Here is a 21,353-nt window from a genome sequence, read left to right as displayed (position 1 = left end):
AAGTTTTATAACACTATAAAATACATAAATTAATCGGATTCGATCAAAAGAAAATGAGATCGAGTTTTCTAATACCATTTTTGTGAGGGTTTATAAAACAGTGTAGAATGGAGTTTTTATTTAGAGAAATTATTTGTCAAAGTTAATATAGTTTTTTTGGAGAATGTTAGTAATTGACATTATTAGCAGTTGCTCTTTTTTGACCTTTCTTTGTTTCTTTTGTGTGAAATTCTTTTGGTTACTTTGGCTTATATTTTTCTAACTTTTATACTTTTGTTTTTGAATATACTTTTGATTTCTCTTAGACTGTAGTCCAAACCAAAATCCACGTAACCCTATCGCACACGGAAGCAATCTATAGGATTTTTTATACAAAAAAAAACTTGGTACAAACCAAACCATTCTAAATTATTAATTCATATTTTGATTGTTTCAAAGTCATTTTCTATATACTTTCTTTGACATTTTTATGCAGTTTATATACATAATAAAATGTATTGAAGTTTGGCATTGTTTTTCTATATATAGTTGCAAATGGTGATGAAGGCCTAAAAGTTTTATAAGATATTCTAACATACGCTTTACTACATAGATTTAAATTTAAATTTAATATTTCATATATTTTTTGTATATTTTTTAAAAATCTTGGTTGTAGTTTAATTTTGATTGATTACAACATATTAAGAAATTTAAATATAAGTTTATTTTGAGCTCTCGTGTTTTTGCTTCCCAGAGTTTTTGTGCCTATAGTATAAACTCAGCTCAGATTTCTTTCGCGGGATATTATATTATTTAGTTTAATGTTTGATATCTATTTATATTTCTGATATATAATTTATTTTATTTATTATAAAATATATATGTGACATTTATTATTTTAATTATTATTTTTTATTATAGTTTTTATTTAATAAAAATACTTTTTGTTTTATTTTTGTCTAAATTGAAATTAACATCAACTTTCATAAGTAGTGTTTCTATTAAATTTATTTATTTTCATAACTATTTTGTAGTTTCTAAAATGTTTCAGCTGTCATTTAACTACTTATTAGATTTGGTATTGAACAATGAACATGGTTTAGTTTAATATTCCACACATTGAACAAAATTTAACTACTGGTAGCATTGTGTTTGCATTATTAGAAACTGCTTTAGAATTCCTTTTTTTTTTCTTAGAATCTTGGGATGTGGAAGTATTAACATGAAAAAAATGTGAACTTTTTAATAAATTTGAATATTGGTCGAGTTGTGAGGCATGAACGTGATCATTGTTTCTCTGTAGCTTTAACAATATACATTAGAATACCGACATAACTACTGGCTGTAGATACGATCCTTGTTTCTACATGCAAAGGCTTTTCATGACTCTCTGACAGAAAGATTTTTACTCTTGAGAAATTTAGACAAAGTGAAACTCTTCAACTCCCTGAGATAAAAACTGATTAGTATGTCTCATAAATTGATATTCTTTTGCTTGATGATGATGTTTTGTTTTTTCGCGTTTATGAATAACTTGAAGGTTCTTGTATGACTACTGCTTATAAACAATGAAGTTAAGGTAGCATACAGTGGACTGAAACTTGCTTTAACACTTGCAACAAAATACTATGTTTTGATTTATTAATTTGGATCTTAAGTAAGCAGAATCCTGCTCTTCGCCCAGATCAATTTTAAGCCATCAGATCAGAGTCTCAAAAATTCTTACCCCAATCGGATATCCAAAACATTTATTACAAATACAATTCTTTTGTTTAAGACAAACACCACTTTTACATTTATAGATACATAAGAAACAAAAGATCTGTTACTAACCTTTTCTGCAACATACACCATGTCAACCCAATTAGCTTTCCTCCTTTCTTAACATTCTAGACCCCCAAAACCAAAGCAGACGTGTGAACACAACCTGCTTGCTACGCCCTGGCTTCATTTCGGAGAGATGGATTTGTGCATTCACCATGGCCAGAAGGTTCTGTTTCGAAAATGGTCAACGCAAAGGAGATGAAATTATGAGTTTCCACTTTGTCATCAAATCCTTATATGCAGAGATCGTGGAACTGACTTGAAGTAAACTTAGTTGCACTCACCAATTGTGTGCCATTGTTGACCTTTGTAACGCTTGCCCCTGAACAAATGCTTAGCTGAGATGACAACGGCTGATAATCAGCTTCACTTTTTTTAACATCACTTAAGTTAAGCTACTCGGGCCTCTAGACAATCATGTTAGGACTAAGACTACGGCTGAGCTGACGGACACAACCCCAGCTGGTTCTGGTACGCTTCCCAACGGTTATAGCGTGTGCCTAAACAACCCGCTGATGTTCCTCCCAAAGTCAACTTTCACGACTTGTTTCACATGTGCAAGGATCTGACATTCTTCAAAGAAAAGAGAGTCAAGACCAGATGAAACTTCGAAAACATGTTCCTGAATACTTGTTTTTAAACTCAATAGCAGAACCTAACAGTGGTTGAATCTGCACAAACCCTGAAATCAAAATTAGATATACTCACTGAAAATAGGAGAATGAGTTTGGTCATTTCTCAGGACAAAGATCCAGTGTTTGATCAAAGGATGTGGTAGCACGAAGATCTGCAAAACCCAAGAATGAATTCACTTCTTTTCACTCACAGTACTTTTCAGTTTGGTGACATAACTCAGAGAGATCAACAAACTGAAACAAAATCAACAAATCAAAATCTAAATCATCACCGATACACAAAAACTATGGAATAAATAAAATCCGCAATCTATACATGAAAAAATGTAAACCAAGTTAACAAACAAAATCAAAATTGAAACTATTTCCCAGAAACCAAAATCGAAATCATTGTTATCACTGAGTTTTCTGAAAACCTAATGCTTGAGAGGATAAGACTGATGAAATCCAGGGGTTGGGACATACGTTTTTATAGTCAAAATTCTGGGAAAGGAAGTAAAGGGATTGCATTCAACGATATCGTGTGTGTGGAGTGGAGAACTTTTCTTGGGACGGCGGAGACTCCAAAAGGAGACCTTGTTAATTTCGAAATCAAACGCGACGTTTTGAAAGGAAGGACAGGTGTCGCACTCTCCTTCACCGAATTGATGACGTGTCTCAACCAGAAGGAGAGAAACATATCTTTATAATAATAGATATCATTGTTCCTTTGTGAAAACATCAACCAAAACAACAGAAAAATGGTTGAATGATGATACCATCTTGTGATGAGATTTGATTTACAGTGTAGGAGAGTTTCAAAAGAAGACAGCAAAACCAAGAAATAAGAAATCTTCTAAGACCATCTCCATCTCCACTCCATAATTTACTGCAAAATAGAGTGGAAAATAGAATAATAAAGAAACAAAAATATGATTACTCTATAAATGGAGTGATTTTTTATTGTTTGTTCATACTCCATTTTCCACTACATATTTGGAGTAAATTATAGAGTGGTGATGGAGATGACCTAATTAAAGAACAATGTTAGACTACAAGCACCATATATAAAAAAGTGCAAGTGTATAGTTTTAATATCAAACAAAACAAAACAAAAACGAAAAAGATGTGTTTTAAATCATCAAACTTTTAATTTTGGTTGAAATAAATCACCAATTTTGTCGTGAACAAACAAAAAACAGTCGACTTTTGTTTGACAAGCCATTTTAATCATAAACTTTCATTGACCATATTTTTTTAGTCATATCGTTAGTCAACATTTATAGTTGACCAACAGTAGACTTTAAATGACTTTTAAAATTGATGATTTTCTTGGCAAAAAGTATAAATCAACATTTTTCTAAAAAAAAATAGATGTTAAGTTTTAGAATAAATAATTTAGTAAATATTTTTTATAAATATAAATATTGAATAAATAAAAGAATAAATTTCATTATTTTCTTCAAAATAAAATTTATATAATTTTCATTTATAGTCTAAAATATTTAGTTAATATATCATTAGCTAAATAATTATCAAAAAATTATAATTATTTACGACAGTTATGTAACTTTTTGTAATTATTTATACAGTCTTAATTCGATTATGTTTCACAATTTGTTTTCAAAATTTTAATTTTTTTGTAAGATGTTAATTTTTTTTAATCTTAGAAGAATAAAATTAATAGTAGAGGAATTTTTCAGAAACAGAAAATTAATGCAGAAGGAATCTTGAAACACATTTATAGAAATTGTTTTTTGAATATCTGTATTATTAACATAAATAATCATGAAGAATACATACCAATAACTCTTTTTGTTTGGGAATCAAAAGTTGAATTAACATTTCACTAAAACAAATTTTGACAATAAAATTATAATATATAATCCAAATAGGAATATATAAATAGTTACAAAAATTGATCGTAAAATAATTATAAAAGTTTTTCATAATCATTTTATAACTAAATAGTTTAGAAGATACATTAAATTTATAGAAATTTTACTTTGAGAAAATGAAAAAACTCCTTTTTAGTTTGAATTATTTATTATTTTATAATTTAAGTATTAATGTTATATTTTTTAATTATTTAAAATCAAATATTTTAGAAAAAGTGTTGATTTCTATTTGTGCCAAAAAAATCATCAACTTTAAAATCCATTTTAGGCTTACTGTTAGTCAACCATAAACGATAGATCTAAAATGGTATGATTAATGAAAGCTTATGACTAAAATGGTACATCAACAAAATTTGAGCGTTTTTTTTTGTTTATGAAAAAGTTGTTGCTTTATTTCACTTAAATTTAAAAGTTGATGATTTAAATGACATTTTTTCCCGAAAAGCATCCTTAATCTTTTCATGTCCAAAAATGTGTTTTTGGTCTATGTATGCTTTGTTTTCAGTAAACAAATATTGTGCACCATAAATCTCAAATAGTTTGATTATTAGAAAAGCAAAATAAATAAAATCATGTTCACAATTAAAAAAAAAAGATAATTAGGGTTGTAAGACAAATAAAAAAATGATAATCATGTTAGATAAATAAAAATATAATAAACAATAAAATAAGAAAGTACAATAACAATATGTCAAAAGAGAAAACACGATAACAATAATTAAGATAATGCTAGTTAAATAATATATTACAACTAGGTGACTCACGCGGAAATGGATATTTACGAAAAAAACTAAATTGCAATAGTTATTAATATTTAATTTTGTTTAGTTTAGTCTTACATATTTTTGTGAGTTACTAAGTTGTGATGTTTTAAATATGCTTGATTTTGAAGAATATTCAACTTTGCAATGACATTTGTTTCTAAAATTCTAGTTTGATTTTAATTTAGTGCAATTAGTTTTTATTATCTATATGGTTATTTTAATTATAATTTCATATTTTGTTTTTGGGTTTATATTGGAGTTTTTGAATTTTTGAAATTTCACAAATCACTTATAAAATTTATGACTAATAAAATTCCAAAAATGAAAAATGTTGTTTAAGACCAGTCTAAAATTGCATTATTTAAACTTTGACTTTACATTTAAAAGTTCTACATTAACATAAACTCAGTTAAATCTACTTAATGTTTAAGAAAACTAACTTGTGAAGACAATACTAAGTAAAAATTATATGCACCACATTCTAAACTAAAATCTTATTTTAGACGGAGTAGAAAACATTATAAATATTAAAAAATTTAGATGACTTTGTTACATGTTATAACTGTTGACTTGATAAAATGTGTAGCCAACTAAGCTTTTGAAATCTTCTTCTATTATACAGTTACTTTATGATATTCACTTTGATTTTTTAGTCAACGACGAATAGATTTCTATAACAAAAATGGTGAATGTGGTTTTTTGCAGAGTAAAATATGATTTTTATGAATAAGGTGGAATTTTAGATATTGAAATATTTGTGTTGATGATTTAAACTTGAAAGAATAAGTTGTTTATTTATATAGAGATATGAACATCCATATATATATATTTCTAATATCTTAAAATTAAGATATTTCTGACTAATTTGATATATTTATTTTATTAATGAGATATTAGATATTTAATATCATAAGAAAACTGATTTAACCAGCGTGATTTAGGATTTTTTTATTCATTAAAAAACATGTTGTACATATAAGAGAAATAGAAATTTATTTATATATTAAATATATTTCCTTTTGGATAATATATTTTTGATATATAATAGAAAACAATTAGTTTTTCTTAAATTATAGTGTTTAGATATAATTTTTATACTAAAGATATTATCTTTTTATATTATATTTATTTTGATTTACATAAAATCGTTTTTATTATTTAAATGATTTGAATAACAAAAATTTATATAGAAAATTCGTTTTGAGTTTTATAAAAGGAAATTCGTTTTTATTAAATAAATGTTTTATATAAAAATTAAATATACATATCTATAAAGATATTGCCTTTTTGATAATAAGTTGATTTGGAAACAACTATTAATAAAAAGTTAAATAAAAGTAATTAATAATAATATTTTAATAATAAATTTAATTCATTAAGGTGAACATTATAATTAACCAATATAAAATATGATAGAGGTATCTGATATAATGAAAAAAAATATTTACTTAAACCGACATTAAAAAAAAATGGAAACTGCATGTAATTATATATACTGATTCCCCTACTCCCTGAAACTCATTCTCAGCAAAAGAAAACAGAAACAAAGAGCACAGATTGATTCCTTTCCTTGGTTCTTGTTATTTGTCATAACTATGCGTACGTATCCGCGTGGTTCGCGATTTCAACCAACGGAGTTGGGGTTGGTGAAGCTTCATCTTAAGAACAAGGTGGAGAAGAACATAAGCGGTTTCATCAAAACGTTGAACGTCTACGGAGACGCGCCGTGGCTTCTCCATCACGACACGAACCCTCTGTATAGTAGAAACGAATGGTACTATTTTGTTCCGAGGAAGATAAGAGGTGTCAGGTCAGTGAGCCGGATGGTACCGAGTAACGGAGATAGCTTAGGGGGCACGTGGAAGTCAGTAGGTAAGATAATAGAAATAAAGAAGAATGACAAGGAGTTGATGGGTTACAAGAGGGTACTAGTGTTCAAAGAGAACGTGGCTGGGAAGTTAGAGAAGGAGAAGACTGACTGGCACATGGATGAGTATTCCCTTCACAGGAATGGTGATGAGTTCCATGATTTGGTCTTGTGTCATGTCAGACTACTTCATAGTGACGAGAGATTCAAACCCCATGTCCCTACTGCTCATCAGGTTGATCATGTGAAAAACGACAACAACGACGTAGTCTTACCAAACCAAGAGCAGCAAGAAGCTGGTTCTGCTATGCAAGATTGCAAAGGTGGCGACGTCAATCAACCTCAGCAACAACCAGAAGAGCAAGAAGATTCATTTATTCTTGTAGATCGTCATCTGCGGAGCAACCACAACCAAAGACAGAATCTATTGGAAGATGTTGTTTATCCGAATGGCCGTGGCGACTTCAATCAACATCAGCAACAACAACAAGACCAAGAAGATTCACTTAATCTTCTACATCCTCCTTTTCAAACCAACGTTAACCAAGAACATTATCCATTGGGAGATATTGCTTATCATAACGCAGAGGGTGATATGACTGGCTATGGACTCATGCCAAGTTTTAACCAAGGCAGCGACGTCAATCAACAACAAGATTCACCAGATCCTCTTCTCCTTCCTCCTTTGCAGCAGAGCAACGACAACCAAGAACCTCATCCATTGGATGATATTGATTTTGATGATAATCTTACGATTGACATTGATGAACTCTTGAAAATTCTAGACGAAGGGAAAGAGCAAGAAGATCCACCCACTCTTCAGAGCAATGTCAACCAAGAACCGTGTCTCTCGTGGGATACTAATTTTGTCCCATCTCAGGTGGAGAACAACAACACCGTCTTACCGAACCAAGAGCAACGAGAAGCTGGTTTTGCTAATCATAACGACATGAAGATGATGGTAGAGAAAGAACATGGCGACGTCAAACAAGATCAAGAGCAACATATAAAAGATCTACTGAGCTATCTCCTTTCGGATGATTTTGGTTTTGATGGCCCAGAGGATGGACCGATTGCGCCAGAGCTATTAAAACTGCTGGAACCGGTTCCCCAAGCTCAAGACTCGGAAGTCATGCCTCCTCCTCCTCAGAGCAACAACAACCATGGACAGCGTCCTCTTGTCCCATCTCAGGTGGAGAGCTACAACAACAACACCGTCTTACCGAACCAAGAGCAACGAGAAGCTGGTTTTGCTAATCATAACGACATGAAGATGATGGTAGAGAAAGAACATTGCGACGTCAAACAAGATCAAGAGCAACTGATAAAAGATCTACTGAGCTATCTCCTTTCGGATGATTTTGGTTTTGATGGCTCAGAGGATGGACCGATTGCGCCAGAGCTATTAAAACTGCTGGAACCGGTTCCCCAAGCTCAAGACTCGGAAGTCATGCCTCCTCCTCCTCAGAGCAACGACAACCATCACAACAATACCAACGTCTTACCGAAACAAGAAGCTGGTTTTGCCAATCAGAATGACATGATGATGGTAGAGAAAGAACATGGCGACATCAAACAACAATATCAGCAAGAGCTACAGCATATAGATCTACAGAGTCTTCTCCTAGATCCTGAGTGGGATGATTTACGTTGTGATTTTGGTGGCCCAGAGGTTGGTTTGATTTTGCAAAATATGGAGGTAAGCATGACTCAACAAGAAGAACAAGAAGTGCAAGAAGAGATATTAAAACTGCTGGAACCAGTTCCTCAACCTCAAGACTCGGGAGTACATGCGGATCAAGTCATGCCTAAAGATTGATACGCTGAATATAGTTCTTGATATTTGTATGTAACTCCTTTATTAGTTGATTTTATTTCCGGTTATAATGGAGACTTGAACTCGTTTAAATGTTTGTTTTATATCAGCTTTTATTCTATTGGTTTTAATGTTTGTTTCTTAGGTCTAACTGGTGATTATAGAACTCGTTTTAGTGTTTGTATCAATATCTAGTGATTATAGAACTCGTTTTAGTGTTTGTATCAATATCTACTGACTGGTTCTCTTACGTATAATTTAAAACGGATTTATCAATACATGATCATTAGGGTTAATTAGCTAACTAAACAACCGGTTATATAATTAGATTACATAATGTATTCCATCTTACAAATTAGGGCTAATATAAGAAAAATAGAGTGAAAAGAAACAGAAAGTGAGAATAGTTATTTAGAAGAATCTCCAGATTGTATATAGATAAGGGTAGAGAAAGAACACGACTCGATTACGCATAATACGGACGGAAGCTTGACTCAACAACAGCTACAAAAACTGGAGACATTTATTGATAATTTGAACTTGTATTTTTAGTATTTGAATCCAACTTATATTTCTTTGGTTTGAATATTAAGATTGTTTGGTTGTAAAGTCTTTTTTTTTTTTGGTCAAACTACGATTTCATTGCATAAAGAAAAATTTAACCTTCAATAGGGAGGGATGAGTTTACAGATACAAGCACCGACTTGTTGGGTTTTCCCTCATTAGCCCAAGAATAATAACTAATCAAGTTATAATCCAAGAGCCCAAGAAGAAGAACATCTAGAAAAAGGTGGAGAAGTATAGAAGAAGAATTGTGTAGAAGAAGAAGAAGTGTGTAGAATGTGTTTAGGATAAGATCAAAAGAAAGTTCTAGAAGTAGCTTGTACATACCCCTCACTAGTATAAATAGGGGTGTTTAGTTCTCTTGTAATCATCAAGAATCAAGAAAAATAATAGAGAGAAAACATTTCAGCAAAAGTTCTAAAAGTCTCCAAGAAATCTCCAAACACAAGCTTTAGTAGAAAAATCCCTTTCCTAAAATACGAAGGTTATCTCAAACAAAAACCGTCTACATTCCATCTTAACCTCTCGAAGAAAATATTATCCGCTAACTTTCCCAACAACTGGTATCAGAGCTAAGTTACCGGTTATCTTTGAAGAAGTGAAGATGGAGGCCACCGTTACCTTTGAAGGTGATATGTTCAAGCTCACGACGGACAACTTCTCTTATTGGAAACCGATGATGGAAGATCATCTTTATTGCAAAGATTTGCATGAGCCCATCATCATGAAGGATAAGCCGGAAGGAAAGGATGATAAAGCATGGGAGATTCTTAATAGAAAAGCGGTTGCCGTAATACGCAAGTATGTCGACCGATCTCTCTTTGAACATGTCTCTACCTACACAAATGCTTTTGAATTATGGACAAAACTTGAATCCATGATTCAAAAGAAAACACCTCGAAACAAAGCTCTTCTTGTTCGACGGTTGGTAAAGTTAGAGTACAAGGATGGCCAGAGCATGATGGAGCACTTGAACAATTTCAAGGGGATCGTAAATCAACTTAACAAAGTTGATATGAAGGTTGAAGACGAAATGCAAGCCCTTTTACTCCTTAGTTCACTACCGGAGAGTTGGGACACACTAGTTGTCACTCTAAGCAATTCAGCACCGGAGGGAAAGCTTACCATGGACACCGTCACTGATAGCCTTCTAAATGAAGAAGTTCGCAGGAAGGAGCGAGGTTCGAGCTCTTATTCAGAAGCTAACATTGTTGATAGACGGGGTAGAGAAGAGACTCGTGGTCACAACAGAAGCAGAGGACGAGACCAATCTCGAGGAAGATCCAAGTCACGTCCAAGAGTTACCTGCTATTATTGCGGCAAGCCGGGTCACATGAAGTCGGAATGTCGGTTTTTCAAGAAAGACAAACAAACCGGTAATATCAAACCAGACCGGTTCAATCCTACAAAGAAGCATGAAGACAAGACTACCACCATTGTGGAAGACCAGAGCGAAGAATTATATCTCATTGGAGAATGTAATCTTAGCTTTGATGATAGTTCATGGATCGTTGATTCTGGTGCTTCTTTTCACGTCACCCCTCATGGAAGCTTCTTCACAACCTACCAAAGTGGTGACTTTGGTAATGTTCAAATGGGAAATCAAGGAAGAAGCAAGATCGTTGGAAAGGGGGATGTTATTCTTACATCAAACACAGGATGTAAGATAGTTCTCAAGGATGTAAGGCATGTTCCCGACATTCGACTCAATCTCATATCAACCGGGAAGCTTGATGATGCCGGTTTCGATAGCCACTTTGGCAGTGGCAAATGGAAGCTAACCAAAGGAAGTTTGATCATGGCTCGAGGAAGTAAAGAAGGCTCATTATATGTGACTCAAGCCAAGCTTTGCAAGGAAGAAGTAAATGTCGCAAGTGATGACATGAATATATGGCACCGAAGACTCGGGCATATAAGTGAGAAAGGTTTAAACATACTTTCTCGCAAGAAACTTCATCCCGATATGAAAGGTCTCTCTCTCTCACCATGTCATGATTGCTTAGCCGGAAAACAACATAGAGTCGCTTTCCGAAGATCGTCTACGCCTATGAGAAGAAAGCATATTCTTGATCTTGTGCATACTGACGTATGTTCCATGTCCGAGAAATCCAATGGAGGTGCATCATATTTCGTCACCTTTATTGATGACCATTCAAGAAAGGTGTGGATACATCTTTTGAAAACAAAAGATCAAGTTCTCGACGCTTTCAAGGAGTTTGTAGCCCAAGCAGAACGAAGTACGGGTCAAAAACTCAAGTGTGTTCGATCTGACAATGGTGGAGAGTATCGAGGTCCCTTTGAAGCGTTTTGCAAAGCTCATGGAATCAGAATGGAGAAGACACCACCAAAGACGCCGCAACTGAATGGGCTAGCTGAAAGAATGAATCGAACGATCACAGAAAGAGTTCGGTGCATGCTCTCTCACGCTAAACTACCCAAGCCATTTTGGGGAGAAGCCATAAAGACTGCAGTGGACGTCATAAATCTCACACCATCAGTTCCTTTGGAAGGTAATGTCCCGGAGGAAGTTTGGTCGGGTAAGAAGATCTCTTACAACCATTTGAAGGTGTTTGGGTGCAGAGCGTTCGTCCATATCCCTAAGGATGAACGAGCCAAGCTAGACTCCAAGACTAAAGAGTGCATCTATCTTGGGTCACCAAGAGATGATTTCGGCTATCGGCTTTGGGATCCAGTTAACAGAAAAGTTATCCGGAGCAGAGATGTTGTTTTCTTCGAAGATCAAACAATCGAAGACATCAACAAATTAAAGAAACCAAAGCTAAGGGTTGTAAGGAATGAAGATTCTTATAAGTCCCAAAATCATGAACAAGTGATTGGAGATGATGGCGAAGGGGATCCCATCATGGATCCGAATGGTGATGAAGGTGAAGAAGAAGATCAAGTGGAGCCAGAGGAAGAACATGAGCCAAGAAGGTCTGGAAGAGAGACAAGACCATCTATAAGATACTATCGAGATGAGTACGTCAATCTTACAGATGAGGGGGAGCCTCAAAGCTATGAAGAAGCCATAGGAGACACTCATAAAGATGAGTGGGTTGAAGCCATGCAAGATGAAATGCAATCCTTGCATGATAATCACACTTACGAGCTGGTAAAGCTACCAAAAGGAAAGAGAGCCTTGAAGAACAAGTGGGTGTACAGGTTGAAGTATGAGGAGAGAAGCTCAAATCCAAGATACAAAGCCCGATTGGTTGTGAAAGGATTCAACCAGAAGAAAGGCATAGATTTTGAAGAAATATTCTCTCCAGTAGTGAAGATGTCCTCTATCCGAGTGGTTCTTGGTCTAGCAGCGGTTCTAGACTTGGAGATTGAACAACTCGATGTCAAGACGGCCTTCCTACACGGTGAACTCGAGGAGGAGATCTATATGGAGCAACCTGAAGGATTCAAGGTTCCAGGAAAAGAAGACTTGGTGTGCCGATTAAAGAAGAGTCTTTACGGCCTCAAGCAAGCCCCAAGACAATGGTACAAGAAGTTTGACTCCTTCATGGTGGATCACAACTTCAAGAAAACCAAAAATGATCATTGCGTTTTCATAAAGAAGTATGAAAGCGGCGACTTTCTCATATTATTGCTCTATGTTGACGATATGTTAATTGTTGGCCAAGATCGCAACAAGATAGCCGCATTGAAGAAAGATTTGGGAAGGTGTTTTGCGATGAAAGATCTGGGGCAAGCGAGACAGATTCTTGGAATGAAGATCACTCGGGATAGACCAAAGAAGCTTTTATGGCTGTCTCAAGAACGATATGTTGAAAGAGTGTTGGAGAGATTCAACATGCACAAAGCAAAGCCGGTGAGCACTCCACTTGGTGGACATTTCAAGCTAAGTTCAAAACAAAGTCCAACAAGTGAGAAGGAGAAAGAGGAAATGAAGACTACCCCATATGCATCAGCCGTGGGCAGTCTCATGTATGCTATGGTGTGCACCAGACCCGACATTGCCTATGCTGTAGGAGTTGTGAGTCGCTTTCTAGCGAATCCAGGAAAGGAGCATTGGAAAGCAGTTAAGTGGATCCTACGCTATCTACGAGGTACAACGAAGAAGTGTCTATGTTTTGGCAATGGAAAATTGGAGTTGAACGGTTACACCGATGCAGATTGGGCTGGTGATAAAGATTCAAGAAAATCCACATCAGGATTTGTAACTACCTTTGCAGGGGGAGCTGTTTCATGGCAGTCGAAGCTACAAAAGTGTGTTGCCTTATCTACCACGGAAGCAGAGTATATCGCAGCAACGGAAGCGTGCAAAGAGATGCTATGGATGAAGAACTTCTTACATGAATTAGGAGTGAAGCAAGACAAGTACAACTTGTTATGTGACAACCAAAGTGCTATTCACCTAGCAAAGAACCCAACGTTTCACTCCCGCTCGAAGCACATCGACATTCGGCATCATTGGATCCGAGAAGTTCTTGAAGAGAAGCTCATACATCTCAACAAGGTACACACAGATGAAAACTGGTCAGATTTTATGACCAAGGTATTACCGCTTAAGAAGTTTGAAAATTGCTGCAAAGGCACGGGGATGGCAACGGTTTCGGGCTAAATCGGGAAGGGGGAGATTTGTTGGGTTTTCCCTCATTAGCCCAAGAATAATAACTAATCAAGTTATGATCCAAGAGCCCAAGAAGAAGAACATCTAGAAAAAGGTGGAGAAGTATAGAAGAAGAATTGTGTAGAAGAAGAAGAAGTGTGTAGAATGTGTTTAGGATAAGATCAAAAGAAAGTTCTAGAAGTAGCTTGTACATACCCCTCACTAGTATAAATAGGGGTGTTTAGTTCTCTTGTAATCATCAAGAATCAAGAAAAATAATAGAGAGAAAACATTTCAGCAAAAGTTCTAAAAGTCTCCAAGAAATCTCCAAACACAAGCTTTAGTAGAAAAATCCCTTTCCTAAAATACGAAGGTTATCTCAAACAAAAACCGTCTACATTCCATCTTAACCTCTCGAAGAAAATATTATCCGCTAACTTTCCCAACACGACTTTGCCACTGAGTCGGCCTCAACGTTAAATAAACAAGAAATGTGATAAAAAGAGCATGCCTTTAACCGGCTGCCAAAGTAGTAAATATCGGTGAGGATATTATTAAGTTCCGTCCTAGAACCCTTAGTCTTGAGTAGCTTCACCAACGTCTGTGAGTCAGATAACACCAACAGGGAGTCCACATTGGACATGAATGCTTCCAGAACCGCCTTCCGAACCGCCAGAGCTTCAGCAATCAGAGCTGACTCCACATACCTCCTTGAGTCTTTAAAGCTCTGGATCATACCTTGCTCTCTCCCTTTGAATATTCCTGCAAAGCCACAGTTCCGTGTAGATGCATCCCAAGCTGCGTCAACATAGCACACTAGCTTCTCATTCTCGAAAGATGGTGGCGCCGGGGGCCCTGCCGAGAGGTTACGTGCCAATAAAGCAACTACATCTTGAGCTGATTGCCATTCCTTTGCATCTTGTACGGCCAACGTGATCACCTCCTGAGCCGTTACCTGCCTATTTTCAAAGACAAGCAAGTTTCTAGCCTTCCAAAGTCGCCATAAGAGCCACGGCCATAGTTTGGTTGTAAAGTCTAACTGGCGACTTGAGCTCGTTATAATGCTTGTATATATCAATTTGTTTATAGAAGATGACTTGTTTCTTACGTCTAATTAAAAAAGATGGACTAATCAAAGTAGGGAGCAGTGAATGAGCGGTGTGTTCAAGTCAATAAATAACCAAAACTCAACCCAACGTTTCCTAAAAGACATTGTCCCTAAACCTCAAACGATAATCAATCCAATATTTAAGTATATCACTATCTTAAGACATCAAAACAGGTTAGAAAAGTTACAAGGCATACAAAACAACAAAGCAAACTAATGTATTTCATCTTAAGAGAACAATGTAGAGTTCTTGTTTAACTCCAGTCTCATAATTAGAGCGAGAGACGAAGCTGATGAGAACACTAGCAATTTATGAGTTTTTTCAGACTACATGCCACATATAAAAGTGCAAGTGTATAGTTTAAACTCAAAACCAAGTTCTTCATATCTTATAAATCAATAAAACCAAAAAGGATGAGTATTAATGGAAAGTCTCAGTAAAATCCGTAGAATTCAAAGAAATTGCAGCTTATGCCAAGGGGTTCTCCCTGTAAACAGGGTCTCAGCTCCACTGCACCTCATTCAGTTAGATTACATCCTCATCGACATTCCAAAATAGATTAAACACACACACACACACACTTTGTTTAAAGATAGAACTGGATCAGACAATGAGACCAGCTTTTTCAATAAAGGATTATCTGAAGCAGATATCACGCTGTTATAAATTATTCATCACTGCCCAAAAATAAATACTTTTAAAGCTGAGAAATCAAAACATGGAGAAGAAACCTGGCTCATATTAAGAAAGTCAACCATGTTTTTGTTAGGAGTGAACTTAATCAAGCCCTTTGATACCTTAGAACACAAGTTTGCTTTGATGCCAATTAAGGCCCCTCCTCAAAGCTAAGAGAGTTTGTGAAAGAACAAACTAAATAGAACAAAACACAAGTTACTTCAATTTTCTTTTCATATCCCATTAAACAAAACATAGGTAACTTAAATACACAAGAACATGTCAACTAAATAACTGCCCACTAAACTAATGTTCTCGTATACAAGTGGAGATGATCCCACGATGCCATGACTCTTGTTATGATCTTATCAGTTTTTACCGTATATGCTTCATTGAAACCAATCTCAGAAGCGCGGGCAAGTTTATAATCATAGCCAGTAAGAAAACACATCGCCTAAGTAGTTTCTATCAACAATTAACAATCACAACAATTCCAAATGAGAGATTTAGCCGCTTTTTTGACACAAGAAAGCCTAGAGAGTCAAGGCAAACCTGCAACACAAACGGCAAAACAAAATCTAGCAGGAGCTTTGGGGCTTACTTCCTCAAGTTTTTGTATTCAGATTAGCCCGGGAGGCTCCTGCAAAACTATTTAAGTCAGCTAATGATCAAACACAACCACTATTGTATCAAGTCAAAAAAGTCAGCTAATGATCAAAGGCAACCATTATTGGAAAAAATAGGTGAGGCACTATGCAACAAGGTCACTGGTAAAGTTTAATACAGTGTTGCATTGTAATTATATATGTTCACTCTTTCTCAACCAAAAACTTCAATGGTGAATCGGGTTAGATAAGTTCCAAAGCAGACAGAAAATTGCAAATGTAGTGTTCTTGTTTAACTCGAAGTCTCATAATTAGATAAAGAGACAAAGCTGATGAGAACACTGACAATTTCTGAGTTTTTTCAGACTACAAGCACCATATACAAGCGCAAGTGTATAGTTTAAACTCAGGAAACAGATGTTATCATTGTATAATTTAACAATGAAACCAAGTTTTCATATCTTAGAAATCAAGTAAAACCAAACGGATGATTACCAATGGAAAGTCTCAGTAAAATCCATTGAATTCAAAGAAATTGCAGCTTCTGCCAAGGGGTTCTCCCTGTAAACAGGGTCTCGGCTCCACTGCACCTCACAGAATCGGATTAGATCCTCATCGACATTTCCAATTTGAAAACAAGAAAAAATACAGTATTTTAAAAAGACAAACACCAAAGAGATACAGAGATACAAAAACAGGCTCAGACAATGAAAACAGCTTTTTCAGTCAAGAATTATCTGAAGCAGAACTGGCGTATCAAGCTGTTATAAATTAGTCATCACTGCCAAAACTGTACATTGTAATAGAAAATGAACAAAAAAGTTTGGCTCATATTAAGAAATTCAACCATGTTTTTACCGTATATGCTTCACTGAAATCAATCTCAGAAGCGCGGGTAAGTTTATAATCACAGCCAATTCTAAGTACATTTGATCAACATCAACAATAACAAATAATTTAGATACAAATCCAAATGAGAGATTTAGCCGCTTTTTTGACACAAGAAAGCCTAGAGAGTAAAGGCAAACCTGCAACACAAACGGCAACACACAATCTAGCAGGAGCTTTGGGGCTTGCTTCCGCAAGTTTTTGTATTCAGATAAGCCCGGGAGGCTCCTGCAAAACCATATGAAAATAAAACCATACACCGAAGAACACAAATGGATAATAGCAAGAGACAGAAGAAATGTAGGAGAAGGGATGTTCAAAAAAAGGAGGTTCACGTTCACTGTCACTAGTTAGTCAAAACCCTAATCACTACGCCAAAAGACCAAATTGCCCCAGTTAGTTAACCGGTCCGGCCAGGCCGGTCTGGCTCATGTTCACTTGCTAATAGTAAAAGCCTTTAGCCCTTTATCCCATTAGCCGTTAATTTAAAGATGTGTAGTGACTTGCAAGAATTTAGTGAACAATGGTAGCATGTCAATCTTTGAACACACACCAACTACTACCAGGTGAAACCTTTACTCCTTCTATTTCGTCTCCATTCTAAGTCTCTCTGCCTCCATCTTCCTGTCTTTCAACACTCATATATATCTCCCCAACAACACATAACTCGCCGGATTCTCCGGCTCTATCTTCAACAATTCCTTTGCAGCAATCTCTGCGGGCTCAACCTCTCCATAGTTCATACAAGCTCCAAGCAGAGCCCCACCCCCCATGTCCCTACCCTGCTTAAGACATCCACTAAACACAAGTAATGGTCCTTGCTTGCACACAAACCGTATACCCCCTGAATTCTCTTAAAATGAATCTCTTTTAACAATCGAAGAGCCCCAATGACTGAACAAGCTGATTACTAGAGCAAGAAGGGTAATCAAACTAGGCTTGAATCTAACCTCAATCATCTTCCTACAGAATCCAATTGCCTTAGAAGACCCATCCTCTGTACCAACTAAACCCTTAATGATAGCATTGAAAGAAGACTCATTTGGCATAACATCCATCGCCTCATACAAATCCACCGCTTCCCTGATCTTCCCACAATGAGTGTAATGCGAAATCATCGCGTTCCACACAACCGCATTCCTCTTAGGAATTTCGTCGAACAGTTTGCGAGCGTGAGAAACAGAGACGCATTTACCATACATATTGAGTGGCGCGCATCCAAGAGACTAAGAGCTTGTTCATTGTTTCCTTGGTTCGCGTAAGAGCTCAATTTTTTAGTGAGAGAGGTCATCGTAATGCAGTTCGAAGCGTACGAGGATGCATGGCCTTACCTCACGAAACGCCATTAACGACGTATGTTAGCTTTACCAAGACATAACAGCATATTTAATGTTTGTCAAGTATTGTATAAATAAACTCAACAACAAAGTCGTTGTAGTATAGTGGTAAGTATTCCCGCCTGTCACGCGGGTGACCCGGGTTCGATCCCCGGCAACGGCGCATTTTTTTTCTTTTTCGTTGTAAGAGCTTATTGGGCTTGTTCTTGGAGCCTAAGCAACGCCACTTCATTCATTGAATATCATCATTCTATAACCAAAATTAACAATCAACCAAAAAGTAATGTACAACATGAGATTTCGCATGATCACTAGATAAACCTCAAACACTCATGAACATTGTTTACTCCTATACTCCTCAGAAGACAAAGTCTGAACAAGCTCCTGCAACCTCACAGCACCAGGTCCTGGTCTCAAAACCGAGTCATTCCCTTGCACAGAGCACGGATCACTCCCATTACCCGACCTCCCTACACACCACCCCCCTGGTGAGAACCTGTGTGTCCGCCCCAACAACTCTCTGTCGATCTTGTCCAACACAGGGTCCTTCTTGTGGAACTTACGAGCAAACGGAGCTTTGCTCTTGACCATGTTATCAAAATCTTTCAACGAGAGAGAGACAGGGTGCTGCTTCGGTGGGTTGTCCCAAGCGATGTAGTGAAGGTCGTGTCCTATCGCAGTGTTAACAAACTCTTTGCTGTTGCAGAGCACTGTGTGGAAGTATCCTTCGGGAGATGACACGAAGTTTGTGTAGTACATTAGTATCGTTCTAGGGAAGTTGTCCCATCCCCAGATGCAGTACTCCAGGAAAGACCGTGTCAGCATTATCCAAGCTGAGCCTGTGAAAATGAAGACAAACATTATCTTTAGGACCTTTTCTTAATTTTTTTTAAATGTTTTTGTAGTTTGGTTTATTTATTATTTTGAATACTTTTTAGTTTAGGTGGTTTTAACTAGTTTTTAATTAGATTTTTTAATAATTTTTATATTCTGAGTATTTTTTTTTGTTAATTTTGTAAGTTTTTCTAAAAAAATATTTTGGGCGATTTCAAACATCAGTTATAGTCCGATCCGAACAGAATCCGAAAGGAACCGAACCAAATCTAGAAGGAGTTGAACCAAACCCAACCTTAAAGCTAGTAAAACCCGAATGAAACTTATGAACATAATACCGAAAATCTAAATCAATCAGACCGAATCCAACAGGGCACCCGAACACCCAAGCCTAGTAAGATCAAAGAAGCTAACCAGTGAATAGCTTGAAAGAAGTAGGAAGTGATCGTCGCTGAGTAGTCCAAGCAAGGTCAGACTTCTTTGACAGGTACAGGCCAGGGTCAACAATGATTGACTTAGCCCTCTGATTCCTGCAACAAAAGAGAACTCTTAAGTACACACTTCTATAAACTAAAGAGTTCGTTTCTATGGTTCATATACTTACAGTTTCCAACCAGTGAGCTGCATATTCTCAATGAAATTGACATTCCTCGACATGTTTGAGAAGACATACAACAAATCTACATAATCATAAACAAAAGCCATATAAGACACAGCTAACATGATAAAGGTATGAGTAAGTAACACTAACCATCTTGTGTAACGAGAGGATAGTCCGAGGCACTAAGATTAAGAAACCAATCCCAATGCAAGCTCTCCCTCAGTAAAATCGCAACGGCTTGGAGAGTACACGCAATCATCGTAGGACCTTTATAAGTCACAAGATTAGACTGAGACATCACCCTAACATTCTCCATCCGACTAAAAATAGGATCACTCTTGACAGACAACGCCAGCTCCATCCTCTCTTTAGGCGGAGCCTCGAGGTCCAAATGAAGAACGTACTGGTTTCTAGGATGGTACACGGCTTGCAAGGTCCTCATCATCCTGTGGCTATCTCCTTTCGTCCCCGAGATCAGATAAGCTAGCCTAGGGAGGTCTGGATTAACATCCGGGTTTGATTTTACGAAACTTGGTTCTACAAAGTAGTCGTCATTAGTAGGCTTTGAGACAGCGTCTGATGGTAATGGAGATTCTTCTTCTTCTGAGTAAAAGCCGGAGATGGAGAGCATGAGGAGGGTGATGGAGATGATCGAGGCTGCTATGAAAGGGAACATCCATCTTCTGTCGCTGAAAGCTCTAAACCCTGAATGTGATGAGCTCACGTGTCTCTTCGCTCTGGTGAATGGGTCTTTGAATGAAGCCAGCTTCCTATACAGTTTTCTCATTCCCTGAGACAGGAGATTGAAGTTGTCTGTAGAATAGACAAACTAGCATCAAAGCCTCAAGCTTTTGCTTGTAGAAAGAAAGCTTCGTCTATCTGATTACAGATTCAAAATCAAGAACAGAACTCTAGAAACCAAAGGAAAGGACTATTTTGGGCATGCAGCCAATGGAAAGAGAGAATCCTCTTTTCTTGGTATAAAGCTGAGTCAGATCCAATCCAAAGTGGATTTCAAAAAAGCAAGGCAGCAGACAGAAGAAGGGAGATACTTCAAGTTTAAGTCTTGAATTTTACCTTAAAGAAACAAGACACGTCCCGATGAAAACGACAGCAGAAAGAGACAGACGGGATAAGAAGAATTCAAACTTCTGATTTAATTTCGGAAGTGGGCAAAGAGAAGAAGAGACTTTAAAAAAAAAAAAAAAAAAAATCAATCCTTTACGGACAAACTTGGGGGAGAAATGAAATTGTCTTACGGAATCAAAGCTGTCTGAAAGAGAGATAATAATGTGAAATCGACGCGCCGAAAGAGAGACAGGGAGGTACATACAGAGAGACATGGCAATTAATTTTTAAAAAATCATAAAATTTTGCGATGCGTAAGCTTTTAATCAAAATCAGTAGAGAAATTAATGAT

At 36.2% G+C, this 21,353-nt stretch overlaps 1 protein-coding gene, 1 long non-coding RNA gene and 10 other non-coding genes across 12 annotated transcripts; 1 reads left to right on the top strand and 11 right to left on the bottom strand.

Moving 5' to 3' along the window:
* Positions 1-1,683: 1,683 nt before the first annotated feature.
* On the bottom strand, positions 1,684-3,131 carry LOC111215353. The gene is made up of 4 exons (XR_007317359.1): positions 2,904-3,131; positions 2,512-2,590; positions 2,088-2,376; positions 1,684-1,972 (listed from the first exon to the last, which is right to left on the bottom strand). It is a non-coding gene; the product is annotated as an uncharacterized LOC111215353 (long non-coding RNA).
* Positions 3,132-15,229: 12,098 nt separating this feature from the next.
* LOC125579680 lies at positions 15,230-15,339 on the bottom strand. Its single transcript, XR_007317737.1, has one exon. It is a non-coding gene; the product is annotated as a small nucleolar RNA snoR97 (small nucleolar RNA).
* Positions 15,340-15,423: 84 nt separating this feature from the next.
* LOC125579668 lies at positions 15,424-15,539 on the bottom strand. Its single transcript, XR_007317727.1, has one exon. It is a non-coding gene; the product is annotated as a small nucleolar RNA Z278 (small nucleolar RNA).
* Positions 15,540-16,016: 477 nt separating this feature from the next.
* Positions 16,017-16,105, bottom strand: LOC125579697. The gene has a single exon (XR_007317752.1). It is a non-coding gene; the product is annotated as a small nucleolar RNA U36a (small nucleolar RNA).
* A 65-nt stretch (positions 16,106-16,170) lies between these two features.
* On the bottom strand, positions 16,171-16,314 carry LOC125579700. The gene has a single exon (XR_007317755.1). It is a non-coding gene; the product is annotated as a small nucleolar RNA snoR134 (small nucleolar RNA).
* A 234-nt stretch (positions 16,315-16,548) lies between these two features.
* LOC125579682 lies at positions 16,549-16,659 on the bottom strand. The gene has a single exon (XR_007317739.1). It is a non-coding gene; the product is annotated as a small nucleolar RNA snoR97 (small nucleolar RNA).
* A 118-nt stretch (positions 16,660-16,777) lies between these two features.
* Positions 16,778-16,893, bottom strand: LOC125579665. The gene has a single exon (XR_007317724.1). It is a non-coding gene; the product is annotated as a small nucleolar RNA Z278 (small nucleolar RNA).
* Positions 16,894-16,966: 73 nt separating this feature from the next.
* LOC125579657 lies at positions 16,967-17,063 on the bottom strand. Its single transcript, XR_007317717.1, has one exon. It is a non-coding gene; the product is annotated as a small nucleolar RNA Z223 (small nucleolar RNA).
* Positions 17,064-17,097: 34 nt separating this feature from the next.
* Positions 17,098-17,189, bottom strand: LOC125579694. Its single transcript, XR_007317749.1, has one exon. It is a non-coding gene; the product is annotated as a small nucleolar RNA U36a (small nucleolar RNA).
* Positions 17,190-17,251: 62 nt separating this feature from the next.
* On the bottom strand, positions 17,252-17,395 carry LOC125579703. Its single transcript, XR_007317758.1, has one exon. It is a non-coding gene; the product is annotated as a small nucleolar RNA snoR134 (small nucleolar RNA).
* A 1,194-nt stretch (positions 17,396-18,589) lies between these two features.
* Positions 18,590-18,661, top strand: TRNAD-GUC. The gene has a single exon. It is a non-coding gene; the product is annotated as a tRNA-Asp (tRNA).
* A 68-nt stretch (positions 18,662-18,729) lies between these two features.
* Positions 18,730-21,271, bottom strand: LOC106422926 (beta-glucuronosyltransferase GlcAT14B-like). Its single transcript, XM_048743397.1, has 5 exons — positions 21,011-21,271; positions 20,084-20,723; positions 19,937-20,012; positions 19,747-19,862; positions 18,730-19,337 (listed from the first exon to the last, which is right to left on the bottom strand). The coding sequence occupies exons 2-5, from the start codon at positions 20,718-20,720 to the stop codon at positions 18,829-18,831; spliced, it is 1,338 nt and encodes a 445-aa protein (XP_048599354.1). The 5' UTR covers positions 20,721-20,723; positions 21,011-21,271; the 3' UTR covers positions 18,730-18,828.
* Positions 21,272-21,353: the final 82 nt, after the last annotated feature.

Source organism: Brassica napus, chromosome A10 (genome assembly GCF_020379485.1).
Source record: "Brassica napus cultivar Da-Ae chromosome A10, Da-Ae, whole genome shotgun sequence".
Classification (NCBI taxonomy): Eukaryota; Viridiplantae; Streptophyta; class Magnoliopsida; order Brassicales; family Brassicaceae; genus Brassica; species Brassica napus.
Note: the sequence above shows the minus strand (reverse complement) of the source record. Positions and strands in the feature narration are given on the sequence as shown.